This window comes from Ooceraea biroi, chromosome 10 (genome assembly GCF_003672135.1).
Source record: "Ooceraea biroi isolate clonal line C1 chromosome 10, Obir_v5.4, whole genome shotgun sequence".
Taxonomy (NCBI): Eukaryota; Metazoa; Arthropoda; class Insecta; order Hymenoptera; family Formicidae; genus Ooceraea; species Ooceraea biroi.
Genome location: NC_039515.1, coordinates 564,562 through 588,041, shown reverse-complemented (window position 1 = coordinate 588,041; position 23,480 = coordinate 564,562). Strand labels below are relative to the sequence as shown.

Below are 23,480 nucleotides of genomic sequence, written 5' to 3'. Positions count from 1 at the left end.
CGGCGCGGTTGATTGAAACAGAATTGTATGTTATCTTTTGATAGATAATTGCTCAAGTAACAAAGTGACGTCAGAAATCGATTGACTATAATGATTTGATTGCGTATAATCTATGTACATAATTAATTACGTACGTAACATGCAAGCAAAATTAAAGTAGTTTTCTTTTTGGATTTGTGGAGCACTTAAATTCGAAACTTAAAATTTTTAATTTAGAATTTGTAACTTGGATTTTGAAATTTGAATATTAAAACGCAAAATTTGAAAAATAAAATTAAAATTAAAATCTACAACGTGAAGTTTCAGTCGAAGGGTGCAATTCACCTAGCGCCACAAATGCTTCAAGATATTTTCTATCCCTCTTTCGAAAGAAGCAAAAGGATAAAAAGTGTTTGGAAGCATTTGTAGCGCTAAGGGGACCGCATTCGAAATGATACTTTTCTGCACTAGATGTGACGTCAAGCGTGACATTTTTCGGCCGAATCAGTTTGAATCGGACCGCCTTTTATCGAAGAACCGCAAGAACGTTGCTATGGCGACATCAATTTGTTGGTGGAATTGTGGCGTGGTGTTATCTTTCGCGTGTCGTGATGGACGGCGGTTTCAGTCCAAAGGATTTACTGGCGCTCCAAAATTTAATTTCCCCGCCGAAGGATGATTTCGATGTCGAGGACGATTTACCGCAGGCGGACGCGAGAAAGTTAGGTGAGTTTACATTTACAATTGATTAATTATGGTAATGCAGCAAAATTCGCTCGCTTCGGCCTGCAACCCCCTCGCAATCCCCGAAAGTAAGTTAGTTCTCCTGGAATTTCGTGGAGAGTATCGTCGTGTTTAATTCGATGTATTGTTCGGAATATTATTCCGTCAGGTAAAGAATGCCGCGACCGCCATTAATTGGATATGCAAATAGCGGCGATGGGGTGGAGTGGGGAATGGGCGGTACCATGCACGCGTTCTTCACTCGCGCGTTTCGTGTATTCGATATCGCAATTATTTGTCATATATAATACATCCGCGTGCTCGAAATTACCTTATTCCTTTATTATGGATTAACAAAACTAACGAAATAAAGAGAACAAAAGGATTTCTAGTGTCACCATGTTGAGAGAATCCAAGAGTCGGTCAATTTTTAGTTAAAGTAAAAAAAAGCGCGCGCGAGTGTTTTCTATTTTTCCATTATTTCTACCTTGCCATAATAACAATTTCAATTATAATTTTCCAGTCAATTTTAATTTTTCTATTCCCTTCTTGCAGACATTTTCACATCCGTGACGATTCTTTTTCACATAAAATATATGGTATCCACGGGAAGGGGGAAGGACATAGTTTCAATGATGCAACATTATATATGGGGGCGATAAGCGTGCTTGGTTTACAAAGTCATATTAAACTCAACAAAGCGCCGTCAGTAATGTGAAGCTAATAAAACCAAGCATTAACGCGCAATATATCACATTGAAGTTTTGCTCGTAAACTGGCGGCATTATGCACGTAACGCTTAATAAATGACACGTGTAACAGCAATGAGGCAACCATTGCAAATTATAGATATCAATAATGAATTCTGATAGAGGTCTCGTGTAATTTTAGATCCGTTACTCTAAGATGGTATCGCCACGTAATGCGGCAGTTATAAATCATCATCGCATCCGTTTTCAAGTCAATTAGTCGCATGCCGCTCTCATGAAAGTAGCATTCAATATATTACTCGTCTCATTCTCGAGATACGTAACCATTATAAGTCAAAAGCACGTGCCGGTTGTGATAGAATAATCATCGAGAATTATCTTTTTCAGGTTGAATAATCGTTGAATAGAATAATCGTTGTAAATTATCTGCTTTAGGACCGGGCGATATCGGGGTATCAGACAGTCCTTGTCAGGAATATTCAGGACCTCATGCACCGCTCCAACCTGCGGGTGACGATATTTGGCACCCCTCCGAGGCGAACACTCGAAGCGTGGAGGATTATGACCCCAGAAAGGTGCCCGAGTACGAGATGGTCTTTAAACAAGCAGTGACAGCGGAAGACGTTTATTTGGGGGTAAGTTATTGGGGTGAACAAGACGAATATATGTTACAACCCGACAATATTTCTTTCTTTCTTATACAGGGTGTCCCGGGTTTTAACCGACAAACTGCGGGAGCATATTCTACTAGTGGAAATAAGAAAAAATTCTTATATCGAGTTTGCTTAGAAATGCTTTATTACAAAGTTATAAACCAATATTGAAAAGAAATATGAGATAAGTAACAACGGAACATAGTGTAGAATTTGGAAGGTCGAAGATGTTTATGTTACGTGTATTCACATGTATTCATGTTCACTATGTTGAAACGATTCAGTATGATTGTTACTTTCACAACAGTAGCTGTTAGATTTCAATCGTCGTGTCAACTAGCAATTACTATCAGAATGCCAAAAGTGTTTTCAAATGAGGAATACACTGATATTCATTTCGTGTACGGATTCTGTGACGGAAATGCACGAGCTGCCGTACGAGAGTATCAACGTAGATTTCCTGACAGGAGAGTACCAGATAGATTTAAAGCAACGAATTACTAATTCAGTTACTGAGATGCAACAAAATTTTCAGGAATGTCGTACTGTAACAAATTCTGTACTACGTCGATGTCTAGCTTGTATCGATGTGCAAGGACAACATTTTGAAATGCGTCACTAAATCATTGCGTACATAATTTTTATTTTTGTGAAAAAATCCGTTGTTACTTATCTCATATTTCTTTTCAATATTGGTTTATAACTTTGTAATAAAGCATTTCTAAGCAAACGCGATATAAGAATTTTTTCTTATTTCCACTAGTAGAATATGCTCCCGCAGTTTGTCGGTTAAAACCCGGGACACCCTGTATAATAAAAAGGGAGAAGAAAGAGACTTTAAATGAGATTAAATAATAATTATGAACAATTAATGGTAAAAGATTTTACGCTTTATAGTTTAGATATTTATTGTTGAACAAATTTAACTGAAGAGCGAAAAAAGGAAAACATAAAAAAGTATAACAGCGATAGACTTGGTTTGTAAGTTGAAAAATACATTTAATGTTTAGGAGTTAGTAAAGCTAGTAAATTATGTTTGACATCAACTTGACAAGCTATTCTAATAATCTAATTTAAAGATAAATGACAATACGAAACGTCGTCTTTGTACTGTGTGCATTGAAAACGAAAATGTGTGCTCTACAAGTAGAAGAAGGATAAACTTGCAATCAAGAACATGGGAAGGGAGGGGGACGTAATATATCGATCGGAACAAGCGATAACGTAAACACATTTAAAACGTCCCGATTTGGGGATCGAACCGAGTCAGGAAGTCCTTCCGATCGACGCATTACGTGTAAATCGTGCTCTAAAGACGGACGAATTGTTATTTAGATGGGCTTTAAAACGCCGGGCACGGCGTCCTGCGAGTGGCTGTCGGTGCTAGTGAAATTGCCCGAGGAGACGCGGGAAAAAGTCGAGCTCTCCGTGGAATCCGAGGCGATCGACGTGCACAGCCCAAGGTGAGGCGCGAGGTCGCTCGATGGGTCGAATTTATCGCGGTAACCCGCGCGATAGAGAAGGAGAACGACGGTGGCCGACCCGCCCGTGGTCCGTGCCACGTTGACTCCGACTGTTTGTAGCTTCTTTGACAATTTTACGAGCTCGTAAATCTACCCGACGCACGTTAAGCCAGTCGCGATTTTCCAGATATCGGCTGCACCTACCAACGCCGCATCTGGTGGATCCCAATGCATCCTACGCCAAGTGGCACAACGACACTTCCACCCTGGAAGTCACTCTGAAGTTGACGCGCGAGCTGGATAACATAAACTTCTGATTTCAGACCGAACTACCGTCCCTCCTCGTCGTGGCTCTGGCGGATGCATCCGGCACAGGTCGAAGTAAGTTATTGTAACTTCATTGATGCTCTGGCAGATTGATGACCAAGACTTTTCGCTCTTGCGCAATACATTTTTTCGAATAAAGAAGGAATGATATATTCATGATATACTCACTCGAAATAAGCTTCTTCTCGATGAACACGTAGAGGCAAATAATTTCTTTTTGCACCCTCTCCATCTCCTCCCGTTGAGTGTATTTACAATTGATCGTGTAATTGAAACTCTGTTAAGTAAGTTCATTAAAGTCATCTGAGCTGTTTGAGAAAGAAATTCGCTATTCATTTCCATTGAAGCCTAAAGCTGAATTCCTGAGAATTCACGAGTATTTATCATCTTCGTATCGTAACTCTAAATTGTCGAAGATACACGCACGAGTGCATTCAGCGTACGAGCGTAATTAGCATAAATCTGCTCGCGCATCACATCACAAGTACGCAGCACGGCTAAATGATCTTTGAAACACATGATCCCCTTTGAGCGAACGATGCGTTTCATAACGCGTATGAAATTCCGGTTCGTTATCGAAGACGTTCACCATATTCCGTTACATCCTGATAGATATTTATTTTTTTTTCGAGCTCGCATCGCGCAGCACTCAGCGCGATCCATCAACGGTGCAAAATCATATTTGCATTTTGTGTAATGCCACGTCCTTGATTGCGTTACGCTCACGCGCTCGTTACGCGATGCTAATTTCCCTGCAAATAGCAAATTGATGCCTGTAATCGTTGCGGATCGTCCGCCTCGCGCTGCGCGGATAGTTATAGCGGATCGCGGGCGTGCATCATGCAAGAAGCGACAGCAATATTGACTGCTGGCTATGAACAATAGCTAGCTAGCTAGCAGGCTTGGGTAAGCGAGAACGATTGCGCTGTAAGATGATCGCGGTCGATAGTATTTAGCGAGAGTTTCCCGTATCTCGATAGCGCGGCTGCTCGAGGATACAAAGGACGCAAGAGGATACGCCTGCCTCCTGTTGCGTTGTAACGCGGCGAACAGTTTGTTACTCGCAAAACATCCTTTTGCAATTGCGTCGAATGCATCGAAAATACCGTATTAATTTTTATTTACGTTATCGTGCAAAACGTGCGACACGATATCGCGATTGTGTCACAAATTCCGTTCGTTACAAATTAATCATATTAACAGATAAAATGCATTTTACGCGCGGGCCAAATTGCGTTTGCGAGTTTGAGCTCCGGAGCGCTTTGTGTAGCAAAGGCAGAGGATTACTGAAAACGAAAACGCACGTTGCGCTTCCAATACGCGCGCCTGACGCGAAGCAAACAAATGCTTTCGTTTCCGCCGTCTGCTAAGAGCATTTGTTTCGCTTTTATTTATTTCTCTCGTGGAATATAAATGCGTTATGCTTCGAAAACGCGCGCTGCGCTCCTTTGCGCCGTTTGAAACGTGTGTTCACGTATCGTCACTCTTGTGTCGTTCGAGTCTGTGCGGCTTTTCCACACGATTTTCGCGTCTCGTCGGTGAGAATCCTCCCCCTCCCCCTCCCCAATTAGCCATGCCAGTACTTAATTAGTTCTTAATCATAGTTCGTTAGCTTCTTGCCTCTGTCTCAATTTCTAGCGACCGAAGTTCTTAATTCTGGCGAAACGGCGAACTCAGTTAGCCGTTATTAACGAATAATATTCCATTTCGCGTTTTTGCAACAAGGGCTTATCCGGGAAGAGCGCTTTGCGCATAAAAAGTTACAACGTCGTCAAAAATTACGTTGCAAAACTGTGCGCAGTTTCTCCCGCGTAAAAACTTCGTCCTCTTCTTTTTCTTCCTCCTTCGCAATTCTGCGAAAGAAACTGGAAGATGTCCCGTAATCCAATAACATCGAAGCGCCCCGAGTTCTTACGGTGGTTTCACCCGTAGAGGACGAATTTACAATCGCGCGTAAGTCGCATTTGACGTAACAGCGATTCGCCTAATGGCGATAATAATAACAATAACGACGTCCCTGGAAGTCGAATTTTCGCGTGAGCGATGCTGACATGAAACTTTACTTTGCCACCGCGTATGCGGCGATACATTTGAATATAAGCGCGACGTAGATCCTGAGACGCAGAAGATGCGAATATTCGACTGATTCTCCTCATCCCTCCTTCTTCCTCCATAATATACTTATCATACTTTTCAAGTTTACACGAGTATTGTGAAGACGGTAGCTCGAGACACGCACCACGGCGATTTTACGACGAGTGCAGACAGACTTTCCTGTCCAGTTGTGCCGCGCCCGCGGATGCGCCCCTTAAGGTATGCAAAAGCTACCGGCGACTCGTTTACATGAAAGCGACTGCATTACGACGTGTTGCCCTCTCCATCGTCTCGAGGATATTCCGTGGGGATCGTTCGATGGAAAACGAGCATTAGAAACTATTCTTCATAAGTCCATTTATAATATATTGCTTATTTATTATAATTATTAATAAATAAAATGCTTGTTCCTCATTCGAAAACACTCGCGTAATCAAAAGGCACGTTTTGCTCTTTTACCCAAATGCTGCTTCGCTTAAGAAACTCTCGAAATTCTTAATCTGTTATTGCCTTCTGGAAATAATAATGGAAAAATCTAAGGCTGAATATATCCATCGAGTTGAAAAGGTCGAGTTGAATGCGAGATTGTAGTGAACACATGTGTTTGGTGAGATGTGCGATGTCTCAATGGACTCGGAGATCTCGTGAAAATGCGAGGTACCGGCAAATGGGAATCCGCTATAAAATGCGGAGTGTCAACACGCAAATGCATAGCGGGCGACGTATGCAAACATTCCTCCTTATAAATATGCGATATTAAAATAAATATTTAATATTTTACATACACACAAAGGAATGGCGAAAAAAGATGATCAAAGATTGAGAAATATATTAGTACGTCCTTTTGATTTGAAAAAATTTAAATTGCATTTATTATTTTGCATATTTGCAACATGATATTTTTAAATAAATGATTTTCTTGTCGTAACAGTTTATATGATATTTTACTGGAATTGTATGTCCCGCTAGAATTTCTTTTCCAACATGCTTTATAATATTTTTAAGAGTACATAAATAACGTAAGAAGTATTTGTCTTATTTATATTAATAGTATATTATTTATTAAGAATTGTCAGCATATCTAAAACAAGTAGTTTGTTTTTAAGTACTTTATTTGGAATTTTTCTTAGTTTTTCTAATTAGAAAAATTTAAGTTTATTTAAATAAAAAGAAGTTAAAAGTTTTGTTATTATCAAAATAATATTTTTATTTAATGCATTAAATATGATTAATTCAGTGGGCTTATTAACCATATTGGAAGAGAAGTCGGTCAGATGCCTCCATAGCTCAGGGGTTAGAGCACTGGTCTTGTAAACCAGGGGTCGAGAGTTCAAATCTCTCTGGGGGCAACAATTTTTTAAATTCTATTTTTATATTTTTTAGTATGCCATTACATTTTAATCATGTTTTTTTACTTTTTTAAGAATAATGCATGCTGTGTATCTAGAAATTTTTATAAAAAAATAACTTTTGAAGCATTCGTATCAATAGTACATTAAATTGGTATTATAATATGGTGGTTTGGTTTTATATAATATCAAAAAGGAGATTTTATTAATAATAAATTTTTAATATTTAAAGAAACATTCAGAAATGTTTTGTTAGCATATGTAGGTAATAATTTATTATTTATTTATATGATTTTCATATTCAATATTTATGTTTACATTGATTTATTAATGCATCGATTTCTTTTGTAAGTATATATTTATGTTTATATTGTACGTGATATTTATAGTCAACATTTCATAGTGATAAATATTCACATAACGTTTGTATTATTATATTTCCATATATTATTACAGACCATAAATTTAACATAAAATAATATAAGATTCTTTATAAAAGAAGAAACTAGGATCTATTTTTAACGCGATTAACGTATTTCTATGGAGCTTAATTAAAACGGGAGTTTGTTTCTAATCCGTTAGTCAGTTCATAAAACCAGGTTTCTCCATCGACTTAAGGAATTGCCACACGGTGTTGACGTCAACGTTTATTAAGAAACTTCGGTCCCGAAGACCTTCTCTCTCTCTCTCTCTCTCTTGAGTCAAACAGTTTACGTAGTAGTGTTTCTATACATGTACATGCAAGCCATATACATGTACAGTATATCAAAGGCTGCGCATGCTTTTCTTCCGTTACAACTTCTTTATATGAATTCTTTGATCAATTTGAAATTCAATATTAGCGAAAATACTGTAGGAGTCCAGCTATTAACTAACACAAACTAAAAATGAGAAACAGAAATGAGAAAACAGATGAAATAGGATAAGAATCCAATTTGATTATAGATAGCGGAATTTGATTTTTTAGTTAATTTCCACTGAATCCTAATTTAGATTTTTAGTTTTGCCATTTTAATTGAAATTTCAATTAGCGGGAATGTCTCACGTTTAAACTTTAGAAGGTAGTGGTCGATGGGTCCCAGCCAAATTTCAGCTGAGAAAAACGTGCCGCAAGTTTGCCAAGACATTCACAACTTGGTGAAAATGCGCGAGTTTTGATACGCCCTGTAGACATAACGAGAATTATTGTTGACTGGCCCTGCGGGGTGCATGAGAGTATTAAACTTTCCGGAACTTTCTCAATTTAGCATTAAGCCATTGTGGCTATTGAGCGCCTTGAGTGTCTTACAGTCGAAACACACAAACGGCAATATAACGCGATATTGTTCCGCGGATCTTGAAATTTGGAATTTTCGTGAAACTTACGTTATCACTTACGTGATAAGTTAGATAGAAAACCTTTTTTCCTCTGTATTCAGTCGAGCGCGAGATAAATTCGATCTTTCTTAATCAATTTTTCGTATGATAAAATGAATCCCGTGTTTTTAACAAATAGCGTAAGGAAATTAAATGAAATTGTAAAATGCTTTTTACGATAAATAACAAAATCACACTAACACTTAGACTGCCGCGCTATCCATCTATGAATGAATTTCTGGACTCTGTCATATATATACGGATAACAGTTTTAAAAACTGAAGTAGAAGTGATTTTATTAACTATTTATAGAGGTATTAATGAAAATAAAACGTGCAGGTATCGAACCGACATGGTCGAGAGTCCGAGTAATCGTACCGCTCTGAAGGGAGCGAGAGACGCGTGTAATGATCACTCGCGATCACCGAAAGAGCTGGTCGTGAAAAGTGAGTGAGACTAGACTTGTATGTATAACAAGATAACAGTTTATTAAAAAAAAAACACAAAAAATAGTTCAATAAAAATTGCAATGGTCGCGCGCACGCTTAGAACAGGCCGAGAGACGAATTTGAGACCGATATCTCTAAGCGGAAAATCTTCGAGTCCATCGGAGTCCGTCGAGTTGCCGATATGCCGCGAACGGAGATCTTGATGTGCGGTACGCAAATCGCCTCGACAATTCGGAAATCTTGAGCGCGTTCATCGGATATCTTGTCGCGTGGCAGCGGGACGCACAGTGTAACGTTCCCTTAACAAAAATAAAAAATCTGTTCAAATAATCTTCACTTTCTTCATTTGATTTTAATAGTATAATATTTCGACGTTTTAAAACAGTTGACTTGAAAAAATTCTTGAAGTTTGATTTATAGATTAGATATACAAAGCCGAATTTATTTGCTTTGCGAAAAAAAGAGAGTTATTCACAACAATTATTTGCTTCATTACATATTATTCAAAATAGGAAATTCATTCAAAAATGAATTTCCTACATATTCGTTACACTGTGGGATGGCGCGAACGCCGACTCTAAGACTGTCTCTAAACGATCACTGCAGATTCGTTCGACAATACCGAGAGTACACTGAGAGTAGAGAAAAATTGCGAACTGCGTCGCAAAGACAACTAACAGCAGATTCGTCACGAATTTAAACTAATGAGCAGGGTGAGATCCGACCGACTTTTACACGGGTATCTCGAGATCAACTCATTACTTTGACTGAACTTCCGTCACGGTTTGCCGAGATTCTTGTTGCAAGACCGATAGATAAATTATATAATAGAAATAGAACTGAACAAAAGTGATTTCGACATGACGATCAAGGAATACCTTGCTGGATTTTACTAGGACAAATAGGTCTGTTTTGGAGTTATTTGTCTCCAAAAGCCATCGCCAGTGTTGCCCATCGCTCTATCTCTCTCGATCTCACGTGGAAATCAGCTGTTTGCTCGCGAGAGAGTTCGCGATGTGACTCTCATAGTGCGCAAACATAAAACAAGAGCGTGAAAAAAGCAAAATTAAATCGAAAATCTATGATTTGACACGTGAACAGAAAATACGCAATTCTTTAGATAATAATTGTTCGAATCCCGAACAAAATGAAATATCACTTGCATAATATACATACATATTAATGTAAGAAAATTAGATTAATGTTAAGATCAGGGGCGAAATCGATTTCAATGACCTTGACATATATTGTCAAGAACATGATTCTAACTAATTTACAAAAAAGTTTAGCCATTGCTCGTGGTTTATTACAAAGTTATGAACAATTAAAGATAGTGAGGTCGTCCGTAATCTTAAATGTTAATTTATGTTATGTAATAGGGCATTCAGATGAGATAATGATTCAATTTGTCTATTAAAGTGTATTTATTCACTCGGTTACTGGATCGAAAGAACACAAAAAATACTTTCGGGGCACAGACTGACTGACACGTGCTCTCAGCACACGGTATCGCAACGAACTGAGGAACAGGAAGACGAGTCAAAAACAGAACTCGTCCGTTCGTATCGACTTGTTTATTTATTAGATCAATTGACCTACTAAACTATATGATAAGCTATGATAAGCTGTCGATATGATGCCATAAAGCGCCGCATTGAAACTTATATAAACTCAATATTAACATTTACCTCTCCTTTCACTTTTGGTGAAAAGTTGGAAACTCATGTGGGACTATGTAATGATGCCACAGAAAATGTGTGTAGGCAGAGAAAGAACTCCACCCCTTTTCCTGCATCTCTATTTCACAATAAACTAAGCTAATCCAAATTTTTTGCTACAGGTACTAATTCTACAAATGTTATAATTTTTATTTCAAATTAAAAATTAGTTTGAGTTAGGTTAGCTTTTTTCTGTAGAATTAGGGATAAATGTTAAAATTAGAGGCGATCTCACCGATTTCAATGATCTTGACACATGTTGTCAAGACTCTGATTAACTTGCAAAAAGTTTTAGCTGTCACGCGTTGTTTATCAAAAAGTTATTAAAATAAGATGAGAAGTCGTCCCTAATTACATTTAACATTTACAAAATTAACATTATTATGGACTTATCCTCAAAATATTCTTGACAGTTCAAGCAGATGATAGAGTTAATAAAGGACAGCAATTTGAAATGTCGTTTCTCGAACTATTCTAAAAATTCGCGAGAAACTTCAAGGTTGCACGAAACGCGCAGCTCGCCGTGATATATTCCGCGTATTCGGGACTGGCGCATGCATTCGGCCAATTATTTTTCCATTTCTCGTGTGGGGCAGCATTAGCCGTTCTCGTGCGCCGTTGCGCTTTCGTCCGCGATATCATTCAAGGAATGGGAAAGCCATAATGGCCTCGGAAACGCCGTCTCGGAAAATTTCAACGGACGTACACGTAGCGTGCTCGCAATAGCTATCGCGCGCACCGCCGTATGGAACGCACTCGGCGGCGAACGAAATTGAAAAGCCCATAAGCCTGTCAAGGTATGTACCGGGTGAACCGATGCGATATAGATTTCCGGTGGAGGGATCGACGAGGAAATTTATTCGTCGTAAGACGAATAAAATAAATAGAAAAAAAGAAAAAGACGAGAACGGCGGTGCTCGATCCTGTTCTCGCGCGTATTTCGCGCGGAAAATTGTACGCATCTTGCGGCGCCCGCTCGAAAAGCTCGGCAGCTTTCTCCATCACGAGAAGTTCTTAAGCGCGTATTTTGATGTCGAGACTTCTCGATTTGTACGGAGAACGCGCGCCACGCATGTTGTCGAACCGCTGATAAAATTCAGTTCTAATTAAACAATTCTAATGGAATTGTTGTTGTTTTTCGGCAGGAAATAAAAATAACGGGAATATTTTGTGATATTTCACTGGAGTCTCCGATCTCTTGCTGCGTTGAATATTTATTGTTGCACGTCAGGATTGAGAAATTATGTGATTTTTTCGCGCACCATGTGTCGAAGCGAATTGATTTTTACGGATTCCGTCACTCGCGTTAGTAGACAGAATGGAACTATGAACGGTGTCGAAGACTATGGTTTTCGGTTTTCTCTTCCCGTGATAAATGGCCGTATATAATTTAATCTACGCGTGCCCTACGCTGCTGTACAAAAATGGACCTTATGACAGTTGATTAAGATTTATGGCTATCTATTAATTCACGGACTGAAACCGGGAGACTTCGGTACGTTTCGCGAGTCTACCGAACGCGACAGACTGCGTGCAAAAAGAATAATTTATTTCGACGTATATTGCAAAGATAAATAACGTATACCTTTCTTTTGAAAGCTGACGTCATAAACCGTATTGCTGCCGCAACCGGTCGAAAGCTTCAAGCGTTAAATGCAGATTAAATTAAACGGCTGCCCGTATTTCTAGAATTATATGGTCATCGTTACGAAAAACTTTAAGATTCGTGATTGTGAAAAATCGAGCTTAACAGAGATTTTAAATATGCTGGTAAGGATTTCTTGTGTATTTTGAAGATATGCGATGTAACAGGCATTCAGCGAGTGACATTTTGCATGGTTTACAAAAAAGATATCGGCCGTGAAGATATGTTCTGTTAACATTTAATTAGCGTAAGACAGGCAGCCGCGCTCGCTTGCGTTCCGCTTTAATTTCAGATACAGAAGTTGCAGAATATCTTAATGCAAAATGTAAATAAGCAGTTGCAGAATGCAAATCAAGGATAAGGGGAAGAAACGCCGGAAGGGACAAAGGCAGAACCATGGTATCAGTCCGAACCTTTTCCCTTGCCTCGGAGTAGATTGAATAATCTGAATAAACCACGCGATACCTCTGATATCTGAGTATCTTGTAGAGTTTGTCATGGACGAAAATATTAATATTAACTTTTCGAACGAGTTACCTGAAACAGGAACTCTCTAAATTACATTTCCGCGATTCAGATGAAAGGCGGAACAACATAAATATTAAAACTAGACATAATTATATAAAAAAAGTACAACCGACATAGCGGTTGACAGAGGTAACATTCAATTCGAGATGTATCTTTAATCTCTTTAATCTCGTACGCAAACTGTAATCTTCTGTAATCTTAGACTTCATCGTTTACTAGTAATTATTTTCTAAATTTTTATCTCGATATGGCGCTTGACGATATTTTATATTTGATTATTTTAATCATTAAATATAAAATATTAGAGGGAGGGGGGATCATTAATTAAGTAATTTGGGTCGCATTTAGATAGCGATACAAATATTGTTTTTTGGAGGATTTTGTCATTTTTAAAGGTTACTTGCAATAGAATTAATATAGACAAGCTATATTGTGCTGTCGTAAATATGTGTTTAGTTTGATTCATCGGCATCTAGACACGAGCCGGATTACTTAGTAAATGAGTTAATAATCTTGTTCGAAAGAAGTGATTTTTGGCTCGCGCGAGAGTCTACAATAGAAAGAGTACTCGATGACAGGTATTTCGTGCAAGATAGAGCCGCATTGTGCTCTAATAATTCCGGCGGCTTGGATCACAAAACTTGGCGAAAATTTCGCGGATCGGCGAGGACAGTTAGACTTTCCTTTTTTTTTCAATGCCGCATGGTTTTTCTTCCGGGCTCGAGGCGGGCGGATCTGAAAATCCTCGGATCGGGATCGAGAGCTCGCGCGTGCGGAACGATTTTCATTCCGGTCGGTGCATTAGGATCGAACGAGGGACGTTTGTTGATTTTCCTCGTCGAAAACGACGACGATTTGTCCGCAAACATTTGGTTTCCCGAGGCTCGGTCCTACATATATCCGACTGTCCGCATTTTTCCTTCGTCGTCGTTCCATTCTCGCTACGCTTCGTCCATCGGAAACGCTCGTCAAATAATCCTACCTGGATATCTACGTATATACGCGCCTGTGCGTGTGCAATGATTAAATACGGGAAAAATTGGGAGGAAAGTTTTGTAGTTTTGTATGTTTTTTATTTCACGCTTCTGTGGTTAAAACAAAAACAGAAAAAGAGAGATGCACTGGTGGTGGCATTTAATTTTGTGCTTAAATATATTTTATTTCACAGCGGAATTTTTCACTCAGCGAGAATCAGCAGTGAAAAATCGGTTAGATCTTGGCGAGCACCAGGTGTACGTGATAATCAAATATAAAAAATTAAATGAACTTCGACCGTGAGATTTAATACACTTTTAGTAGCTTTATGGCAGCAGTTCCATTTCAAATGCAGCTCACATTTTTTTTTTCGTTCTTTTGAGTAATTAATATATATGAGCTTACTTATTATAATATCGCAAAAATATTCATAATTCGTATTTCACGTGGGAATTCAGTCTCTGACGAGATGAGAGAATAATAAAAGCTTAGTTTTCGAGAAAAAGCTAAAATGTGCAGAATATGTCGAGGAAAAGTTTTTAACAGTCGCTGATGCAATTAACGTCTGATTTAAAGAAAATAAGGTGAGAAATTCCAAGATCCATTCGAAACAAGTTTGAAACTCGAGTTCCTGTTCAAACAACTGCAAATAAACCTACCTAATTTCGCGGGATTACACTCTTTGAGTCACACTGTATCGACGATGGATGCGAATGTCGAATTGGGGGATGAAGTTATTTTGTTCTATGGTTACTTTGACACGGAGTAACATGGTTTCGCGGGGATGCGTTTGCCTTCTTGGCCCAGTTTGGGAATATAAAGTCTCTCCGAGCTGTTGTTACTGGTACACGGCAGGAAATTGCAGCGAGTTTCGATATACGCGGTGTCATTTATAATCGGAGGGTAAGCGTCGAACATGGTGCCCCGTTCCTCGCGACAGTTGACTCGTCGCGGCGCGGTTTAATGATCGCGCACTTCATTTCCGCACTTCAATTTGCGAGATTCCGGATTCAGGATTGTAACAAGGAGCGACGTCGGAATAAATTATATTTTGAATCGGTGAGCACGAAACGGTACGAGTCTTCTTTTGTTAATCTGTTACAGCTCCGCCTCGCAAAGCGGAAATCTTAAGCTCAATATAATAATTAGACCCTGGCTGAGGTGATATTTTTCACAGTGAATATTATTTAAATTATTCCTTATTAGGTAAGATTGCTTTCTACCATAGGAAAAATGGCTGCGTTGTAAGACTGACAAATCCTGTTGGCGCGCAGTTACTTGTGTTAGATGTGTACATCTTACACTTGAAAATCTAAAAAAACATCTAGATGAATGCCAGTTATGATCGAATAAAATAAAGTCATCAATTAATTACGTTAATAATAATTAGACTTCTTAAGGAAGTGTATAATTATAATTACACATCTTCTAGATATTCTAATTATCTTCATATTGAGAAAGGGTGCATTTGCCAGGATAAGTAACATCAATGGAATCAACGAATAAAGAGTTGATATATTAGTCATTTATGAGCATTGATGATTTATTATGCATAATTAGCATAAGCATAATTGCATAAGTAACATAATTTTTCTATAATATAAGTTTGCTTGTAAAATTTCACTTTAAATTTTACTAACATTTTCATGCATACCATTTTTCATCTTTTTGCTCAATGTTTCAAAAATCGTAATCATGTAAAGTAAGGTCATTTATTTTGCTTCACTCCTCTGTAAGTTCAACGATTTCCGGAAGAGAGAAAGTCGTCGGCAGTTAGGACCCAATGAAATAAAATCACAAGCAGAAAGTTCGTAAAAAAGTCACGAAATAGTTCTCGAGTCACGACTTGCGCGCAAAATTTTGTCAATAAGGCAAACGTTCCTCCAAGAATTAAGTAACTCGCGGAATTAACGTTCACGGTGCAAGGCCGCGAAAAAACGCATGGCAGGAGTAAAAAAAGGCAAGGCTCTGAAAAAGTTTTGCCCTCAGAGAGATTTGAACTCTCGACCCCTGGTTTACAAGACTAACCCCTGAGCTATGGAGGCATTTGTGCTCTTTTTTTTTCATTTATGAAACCGCGCTTCTACAGGGTGTACATGGAAAAATTCATCATTTATTAAAGTATCCGTGTACCAAAGACCTTCTCTCTTTTTTTTTTTTCAGAAGTCTCATGTTATCACGTTGCATTGTAAAGTATTCCAGAAATGTGCAAAGTCAAAATATCAAAGATAAAATATTCTTCTTTATATTTTTACATTTTTCCGAGAAAGTATTCTTGAATGATCAAATGCAATTTAATTAGAAAGTGCTAGTTCAGATCTGATGCTAATTTCAATTATTTTCGATCGTAATTAAGATATGATTAATTATCAGCTCTTGTTGTCAATTGCTGCAGATGCATCAGGTATTGCGCCACTAGTGCAAAAATGAAAAAAACGTTATTTGTAAAAACTGGCGATTTTTCTTGTGTCACGGCCATGACTTCTTCAACGGGATTGCGGGAACGCGCAACCTAGCGCTGTACGAAATTTATTTCTCTAACCCTCTCGATTAAATGGCGCGTAGAACTCACGGAGGAATCCTTGAAGAACTGCCGGTCTCAATGGGCCATTGTGAAATGCCCTTCGCTTTTAGAAACAAGCACACTGGGACGCCGAGTTATTCCTCCTCTTTTTTCCTCGGGGGTAGAATAACAACTACGCGGTGTGGGTACCAGTTAACTTCTATCTTCCAGCGTAGAGTTACACAATGAGTTTTCTCCTTAGCTTTTTTTCGCGGTTCTTCCTCTTGCTGCCCTTTTATACGTCATTCTTTGTAATCCGATACTCGAACAATGCAACATCGACGCTATTTCCCGACCGAAACCCCCCACGCACGAAGGCGCGATAGCTTCCGCAGTAACTGCGATATCGATTACATTTCGCGACGTCGATCGAGCGAACGTTCGTTTCGTGTTATTCGCAATAGTGCGATAAATCCTGTTTTCTTTCCTCCGAAATTGCCCGCTTCGGCGTTTCAGAGCTGATCGTCGTCCTCGATCATCAAACTTCTCGTTCCCGGAATGAATCTGGAGACTTTTCCGAGACACTCTGTATATCTTGAGTCTTCTGCGCGCCTGTTACCACGCTATGTATCGCCGTTCCGAGAAGCGGAGCTTCGCTGCAGAAGCTTGCACGCCATCCGAAACGCCGTGGCGATTCCACCCGTTCATGCCAGGCAGCACCGTCCTTAAAAGTTAATTGCCACGGCGGTCAGGCAAAGCAGCGGCAGATGTCCCGGATGTGAAATTTTCCTCGTCGAGGTCGGTCGGGGAGGGCGCAGAACTTGTGCAGTTTCAGCAGGAATGATGGGAGTTGGGTGAAGTCCTAATGCTCGTCGGGTCCCGGTCCCGTCGCGGCCGAGGTCCGAGGAAGGAGAAGGAAATCCGATATCCACCCCCGCGACCGCAAGGGCAGGCCGATAATCGTTCGGAAAGTACGATCGTAAATAACGATATGAATGAGGGGTTCAGGGGTTCAAGGAGGGCTTCGAGGGAGGAGCGAGAGATACGCGAGAAGCTTGCTATATTATCTCCCCAGATATCGATTAGAGTATTTTGCATGCATCGCACATCGTCCGATCTAAATAATTCTGGAGCAACGATCAAGATAAATTCGCTATTTGTTAATACATGCAAGATTTCGATATTTGTCAATTTTGCGTTTACGTTAAATGGTTATAAAATGATATACAAGGTGAAAAGATTTTTAACAAATCTTTAAACTATTAGGTCATTAACTAATAAGTAATTTAGAGATTTCAATATAATAAAATATTGTAGCGATATTTTGGAAAATTTTGTCTTTTGTTTTTTAAAGCTTGCCTATCCTACTATAAAATTAATATACGATAAGCTATGTTGTGCTGTCACATGTATGTTTAATTCATCCCCAACTTAGATTACTTAGTTAATGACTTAATATGGAAGACCGAAATGAGTGTTTATCGCTTAAGAGGAGAATCGTAACGATTCGCGCCGAAGATACGAGATTCTACCGGAAAGCTGACGCGTCCAGAGTTACACAGGAAGCTTTTTAAGGATCTCGTAGCTCTCTGCTTCTTAGAAATCCTCATACGTACGTAGGTATCCTTTTAAACTGCTACTTGAGGCGGACTTGAGCGCGAACGCGTGTGACGGTAAATCTCTCGGATACACAATGCTCTGTCGTGCGAAACCTTTCGATCCGTAAATTTCGTTGCTTACGTAAATACCGAGCGCCACGTATCCTTTACTTTGTGTTTAACTCCGTGAGCCAGTTCGCTTCCTGTAATCCCTTGGGAGCTCACAGAGGCGGCGTGGGACAGCCCGAGTTTACTGGCGAGAAGGAAATTCCCACGCGGCGGCGGCTCGCGTGTAGAATACCGAACGATAATTAGGTATCGATTTCCACGTGCCGGCAGAATGTCGGCGATAATCGACTTCGCCTATCTCAGCTGTTGATCCTGCCGCCGGCACCGTTAGCCGTGGCCACCGACGACGAGGTATATCGAGCACTCTCCCGTTGTCGTATTCTTCCTGGTACTCTTGAGTTTTTAACCCAGTTCCATTGATCGTCTCGGCGAAAATGCGCGCGCGTTTCGTATGACGAATTTCAGGGCTTCTTTCTGTCCTTCTCTCCCTTTCTCCCTTTGCCAAAAACAACTGCACCGAGGTAAAGTTTTCAGAACGACGAGAGAATCTGCGATCTTCCGTAGCCAAGAGTTTGCGCAACTTCTGTGAGGAAAATAATGTCTTCAAAGCAGGGAACATACCGACCAACTAGTTGGGTGATAATTTAAATCTTGGTTTTTCTGGAAAGCCAAAATCGTGTCTCGGCAAAATGTTCTTGCTATTTGATTATTAAAATTGATAAAAGGTTGATAGCGAATTTGTTGTTCCATTGTCAAATGAAGATCACCTTCTGTTCAAGGATGCAGTACGGAAATTAAATTTACATCGATCTTCTAATGAATAATGCAGAGAGGTGAAATTGTTTGAGAAGTGTTGTGAAGCGCTTAGCGACTAGCGAAGTACAGAAGACGATATTTTTTCTAAAAATAATGTGATCATGTAGCGTATCTATCGCGAGAATAAAACTGAAGCTACCTCGATGCAGTAATCAGTTTTCACTTTTTCGTGTGCTTCTTAGATACTTCCTGATTTTCTTTCATGTTTTCTTTAGAAGTTCATTTAATCTCGCAGAAGTTTTTCACTGGAAGAATCGCTATTCAAGAGAGTATATCAGAGAGTAATTAGTTCTTGGATCAAACGATGCGCTTCGAAGAACGATCGATCGACGCGTTTTTGTTAACGTAATGGAGGTTCCAAAAATATCTCACGTGAGCTTTCTTGCACGTTACTGTTGATGATGTATCTCGTACCAAAAATCTCTCGATCGCCTCTTGAAATTTCTCGGAGAGTCGTTTAATATTTTCTTTTTTTCTTTTCAAATAGATGGTACACATTGATGGATTGAATAGCAACTTCGTTGACCTCGCGATGTGTCGAAATGCATGAAGCGTTTCACGCGCGATCTGGCGGCGGCCATGCGAACAGGACAAGAGTCTAGACCAGAGAGCTAGGAAGAAGCCATCCGTTAAAGTTTATATTCTGCACTCGATGCTTCCTACGGTACCAGAACTGTTCTTGACGATATACATACGGTCGCCATAAGTCACGTGCCGCGCAAGAGCACCGAAGTATTTTCCACTCCGTGTATTTCAGAACTTGCTCGGTTCCCTTTTTTTCGGGGTGAAGTGCAAATAAAATTGTCGAATGGGACGTTAGTTCGCGACAAGATATTTCGTGTTTCGAGACACTCGCGATACGTATAAATTTTCGATCTCTGAACGGTTAATTGTTGAAAACAGTGTTTTAATACGTGAACGAAACTGTATACACAAAGTAATGATAAGCAAGAAGTGGTGATAATAACCGCGTATCCCATTAACAATAATCGAACCAAAAACAAACGAATGGTGTTTCCTCTTAACGGAACATTCGTTATTGTTTGCTGTGAAACATTTCCGCCATAATTTCATGAATCCGCTTGATTCATTAATTGTTCAGATTCCGATTCGTTACTTGCCATGCTACTTATTCTGATTCCAATTCATTACTTATCAGGTTTCTCTCTCTTATCAGATAATAAGACAATTAGTGCACTGAGAAAATAATATCATGGATAATATCTATCTAATTGGATAATCCAATTACATAGTAACAAACGGATATATCCGATTAATTTGTGTAAAGATAAAGAACATAATCGAACATATCCGATGAAGGTAATCGAACATACTCATCATTTTATCGGAAAACAAAATTAACAATCGGAAGTACTATTTAATCGGTTTATCCGATGGAAATGTTTCTCAGTGTGAGATTTTAATATTCTGTTACAGCGATCATGTCTTTGTCTATAATTAATAGACGATTGCAATTGCAGAATCGAAGCTTTAATGTTAATGCAATGCGCAATGTTTTCCGCAAGTCTTACGCTTTTTTGTTCATGCTTTCGGTCCGCTGATTTCTCTATTCACCGGAAGCAGAATCCGACTTTTTCTCCGCATCCTCGAGCATTCCGACGAGCGATCCGAGGAACGATACTGAAACATAAATTTTCGTTCTCCTATGCAATCGCGCGAGTTCCGATTATAGTCGGTTACACATGCGTCCCGAAAGCCACAAAGTGAAGTCGGGCCGAGCATAGAAACGATTTAATTAAAATCGTTCTTTCACCGCCTGAGCGGAGAAGTCGCGCTCGCTCGTTCGATCGAGTTCCTTTTGCCATAACGGAAAAGTGCTGAGTAAGGGGAAAGGATGAAGCCACACGCGGCAGGCAATTAGCGTCCGTTCGATCCCTTTGTGCGTTTGACAGATCGCCGTTTCACAATGCACGGGAGTAATTCGCGTATCGGCGAAGAAACGGCCCCTAAACATCATTTCCATATCTTTTCGTGAAACGGAAACGGTAGTCACGGATATCACGTTGTTCTAATTAAACAGCTCATTCTGAACCTTCCTAAACACATGTACTTTATAAGAAGATATATTATTTTCTTTTATTTAATCTATTTCATTATGCGAAATGGAGTCGTGAAAAATTTATGGGAGCTTTGTAACGTACAACGTCACTCTTCAAAACTATGTATTCGAGATGCTTCGAAGGTGAACTAAGTTCCGCAGCTATCAATCTATTTCGAAAGATCTTTACCTACAGAACTGTAAAGAAAAAAGTTTCCCTAAAACTAAAACTGAAACTGTTTCCGGATTGCTGAAATTATTTGCGCGAGACCTTCAAAAATGTTTAGATGCTGCAAAATTTATAAATGTTTCTTTCAACAATCAATTAAAGAACTGTAGCGTTAAAAATATTAAAAAGATCGCTGTGTCGGAACAGACCTTTAGGACTTGATAAATTGCAAGTGATGGTATTCGGTGGCTGCGGATTGACATAGGACCCTTTGTCCACCGACGCGTCCCTTTGAAGGGTTCAACGTGTTTGCCCTCGCAAACCCCAATGTAAGTAGCGAGTGTGCACTCTGGTAACGAGGAGAATGAGGAGGTGCAGCAGCAGAAGGAGAATACAATTGTGCACTCGCTTGTGCACTGAGTGCATAAATCTCGGTATGGTGCGAACGGTTCAACAGGAAAGGGGGAGTGGAGTATCGCGAGAGGATTGGCTCGGGCGAGAGGGCAAGTACAGTTGCCGTAAACCCCTTATCTCGAGCAAGGATACTGAGGAAAGAGCAGACTCCGGATTATCCCGCACGATCGTTATATATGTGTATATGTATGTTCCTGTGTGCGAGTACATTCTCTCTCCCTCTCTTCTGTTCCTCTTTCTCTCTTTCTCCCTTTCTTTTTCAATTTCTATCTCATTCTCGGCCTCCCTATCTTTCTTGCTCGGCGATATCCTTATTCATTCGACATTTTCATCACGAACGAATGTCGTTTCGTTGTCCGTGTCACATTACGCTAATTTCGATGTAATTGCAGGGTACGGCGAGGAAATCGACTTTGCTCGAACGTCCGGAAGTTCATGACGATTCCCGTGAGATACTCACGAGGGGACACGGAGGGTGAAGGATTGTCTCTCACGGGAGTCCGACGGGGGTCTGTTGATGCAGGTGAAACGTGTACGAGTAAGAATAACGCCGACGCAATGAATATCCGGATTTGAAAATGAAAAAAATACTTCACTGGCCGATTCGCAAGCTAAAACGAGAGCGGGGCGGTAAAAAAATATTTTATCGACAGACACCGATATGCACGCAGTAAAAAAATAAATTTTATTTCCCTAGCTAGCTTATTTTTGTTACCTTGTTTTGCTATTTTTATTTCGTCGACGTAAGTATTACTATTGTCTTTCTCTCTGCTCTTCGAACGGACGCGAGAGGACTCTTCTCTTCGTCAAGGTTTCTTTCGCAATTTTTGACAGTTTTTGCCTTGACAGAGATGATGAGACGTCAATTGATTTCACAGATCCTTGATTCCGCGAATCCCTAATTTCACAGTAGACTTGCGTTTTCTCCCTCTTTCGTATCTCGTGAATCATAAATCCCTAATTTATTATTCATGAATATACAGCTCCTCCCCCTTCCCTTCTTCCATCGGTTCAAGTTTTATATCACGCAAGACGGGACTCTTCCCATCCCCCACTCCCATAAATAATATCCCTTGCATTTATCGCGGTGACAAAATTTTGCCGTGGAAATACTGAATTTTATACCCCTTAGATATGCCGTCCGAGTGGCGTTGTTAAAAGGAACACTTCCTATAACTTTGCGATGGGGGTGAGTGGAAGGAGGAGGGGTTAAAAGGAATATTTCTATTCTCAGGGTGCTATTCGCTTCGTACATGAGTTATATATTATTTCGCGTTCTCTTCTCTTCCTTCCATTCCGTTTTACTAGTATAAGTAAGAACAGGTACATTCTGTGTCCATCATGTTGATTATGCGTAATTATAGCAACCTACGATGCAGACCGATAATCTTTTCTATTTATGTAATAATTTATATAATAAGGATAAATGTATAATATATTAATTAAAGTTTAGTTATTTACCGTAACTTTTACATTAAGGTTTGAATTTGTCAATTCATTACGTAGACCTGCAATGCACACGTACGATTAAGCTATTATAGGTCTGTTTTTTATTGTCGCACTACTGAACTGGTGCAATGCGTTAAAGTGAGACAAGTATATTTTTTCTTACTCTAATTTATTGCATCAGTTCAGCAGTGCAGGAATAAAAAACAGACCTTATGTCAGTACCAGCAGACGACAATCGCCTTGTTGTTATTGTGCATTTATTTACCACTTTTCGGAAGAGTATTTGGGAGAGTTACCTACTGTTCTTTCTTATACTTTTTATACTTATACTTTTAGTCGCTATATATGGCATTCCCGGCTAACTGCGTTTTGTTTCATATAATGATATCAAATAAATTTTCAAAAACAATTGTCAACTTTAAATTATCCTTTTC

General features: G+C 39.5%; 1 protein-coding gene and 1 non-coding gene across 4 annotated transcripts; both read left to right on the top strand.

The window, feature by feature from the left end:
* Positions 1-454: 454 nt before the first annotated feature.
* On the top strand, positions 455-23,455 carry LOC105283598 (protein PIH1D3). Of its 3 annotated transcripts, XR_002193606.2 has the most exons (6): positions 455-705; positions 1,848-2,047; positions 3,401-3,528; positions 3,716-3,909; positions 19,443-19,619; positions 21,990-23,455. XR_002193606.2 is itself a non-coding variant. In XM_020033095.2 (4 exons), exons 1-4 carry the CDS (start codon positions 591-593, stop codon positions 3,843-3,845), a joined length of 573 nt encoding a protein of 190 aa, XP_019888654.1. In that variant the 5' UTR covers positions 456-590; the 3' UTR covers positions 3,846-4,175. The 3 variants fall into 3 exon arrangements, 1 of the variants encoding a protein (XP_019888654.1); XR_002193605.2 differs by lacking the exon at positions 19,443-19,619; XM_020033095.2 differs by lacking the exons at positions 19,443-19,619; positions 21,990-23,455 and having other exon boundaries at positions 456-705; positions 3,716-4,175.
* On the top strand, positions 7,226-7,298 carry Trnat-ugu. The gene has a single exon. It is a non-coding gene; the product is annotated as a tRNA-Thr (tRNA).
* Positions 23,456-23,480: the final 25 nt, after the last annotated feature.

Bases quoted from the DNA above. Each gene is read 5' to 3' on its own strand.
- LOC105283598 (XM_020033095.2), top strand. From the start codon at position 591: ATGGACGGCGGTTTCAGTCCAAAGGATTTACTGGCGCTCCAAAATTTA. The intron at 706-1,847 runs GTGAGTTTACAT...TATCTGCTTTAG, and splicing joins GGCGGACGCGAGAAAGTTAG to GACCGGGCGATATCGGGGTA. The intron at 2,048-3,400 runs GTAAGTTATTGG...ATTGTTATTTAG, and splicing joins CGGAAGACGTTTATTTGGGG to ATGGGCTTTAAAACGCCGGG.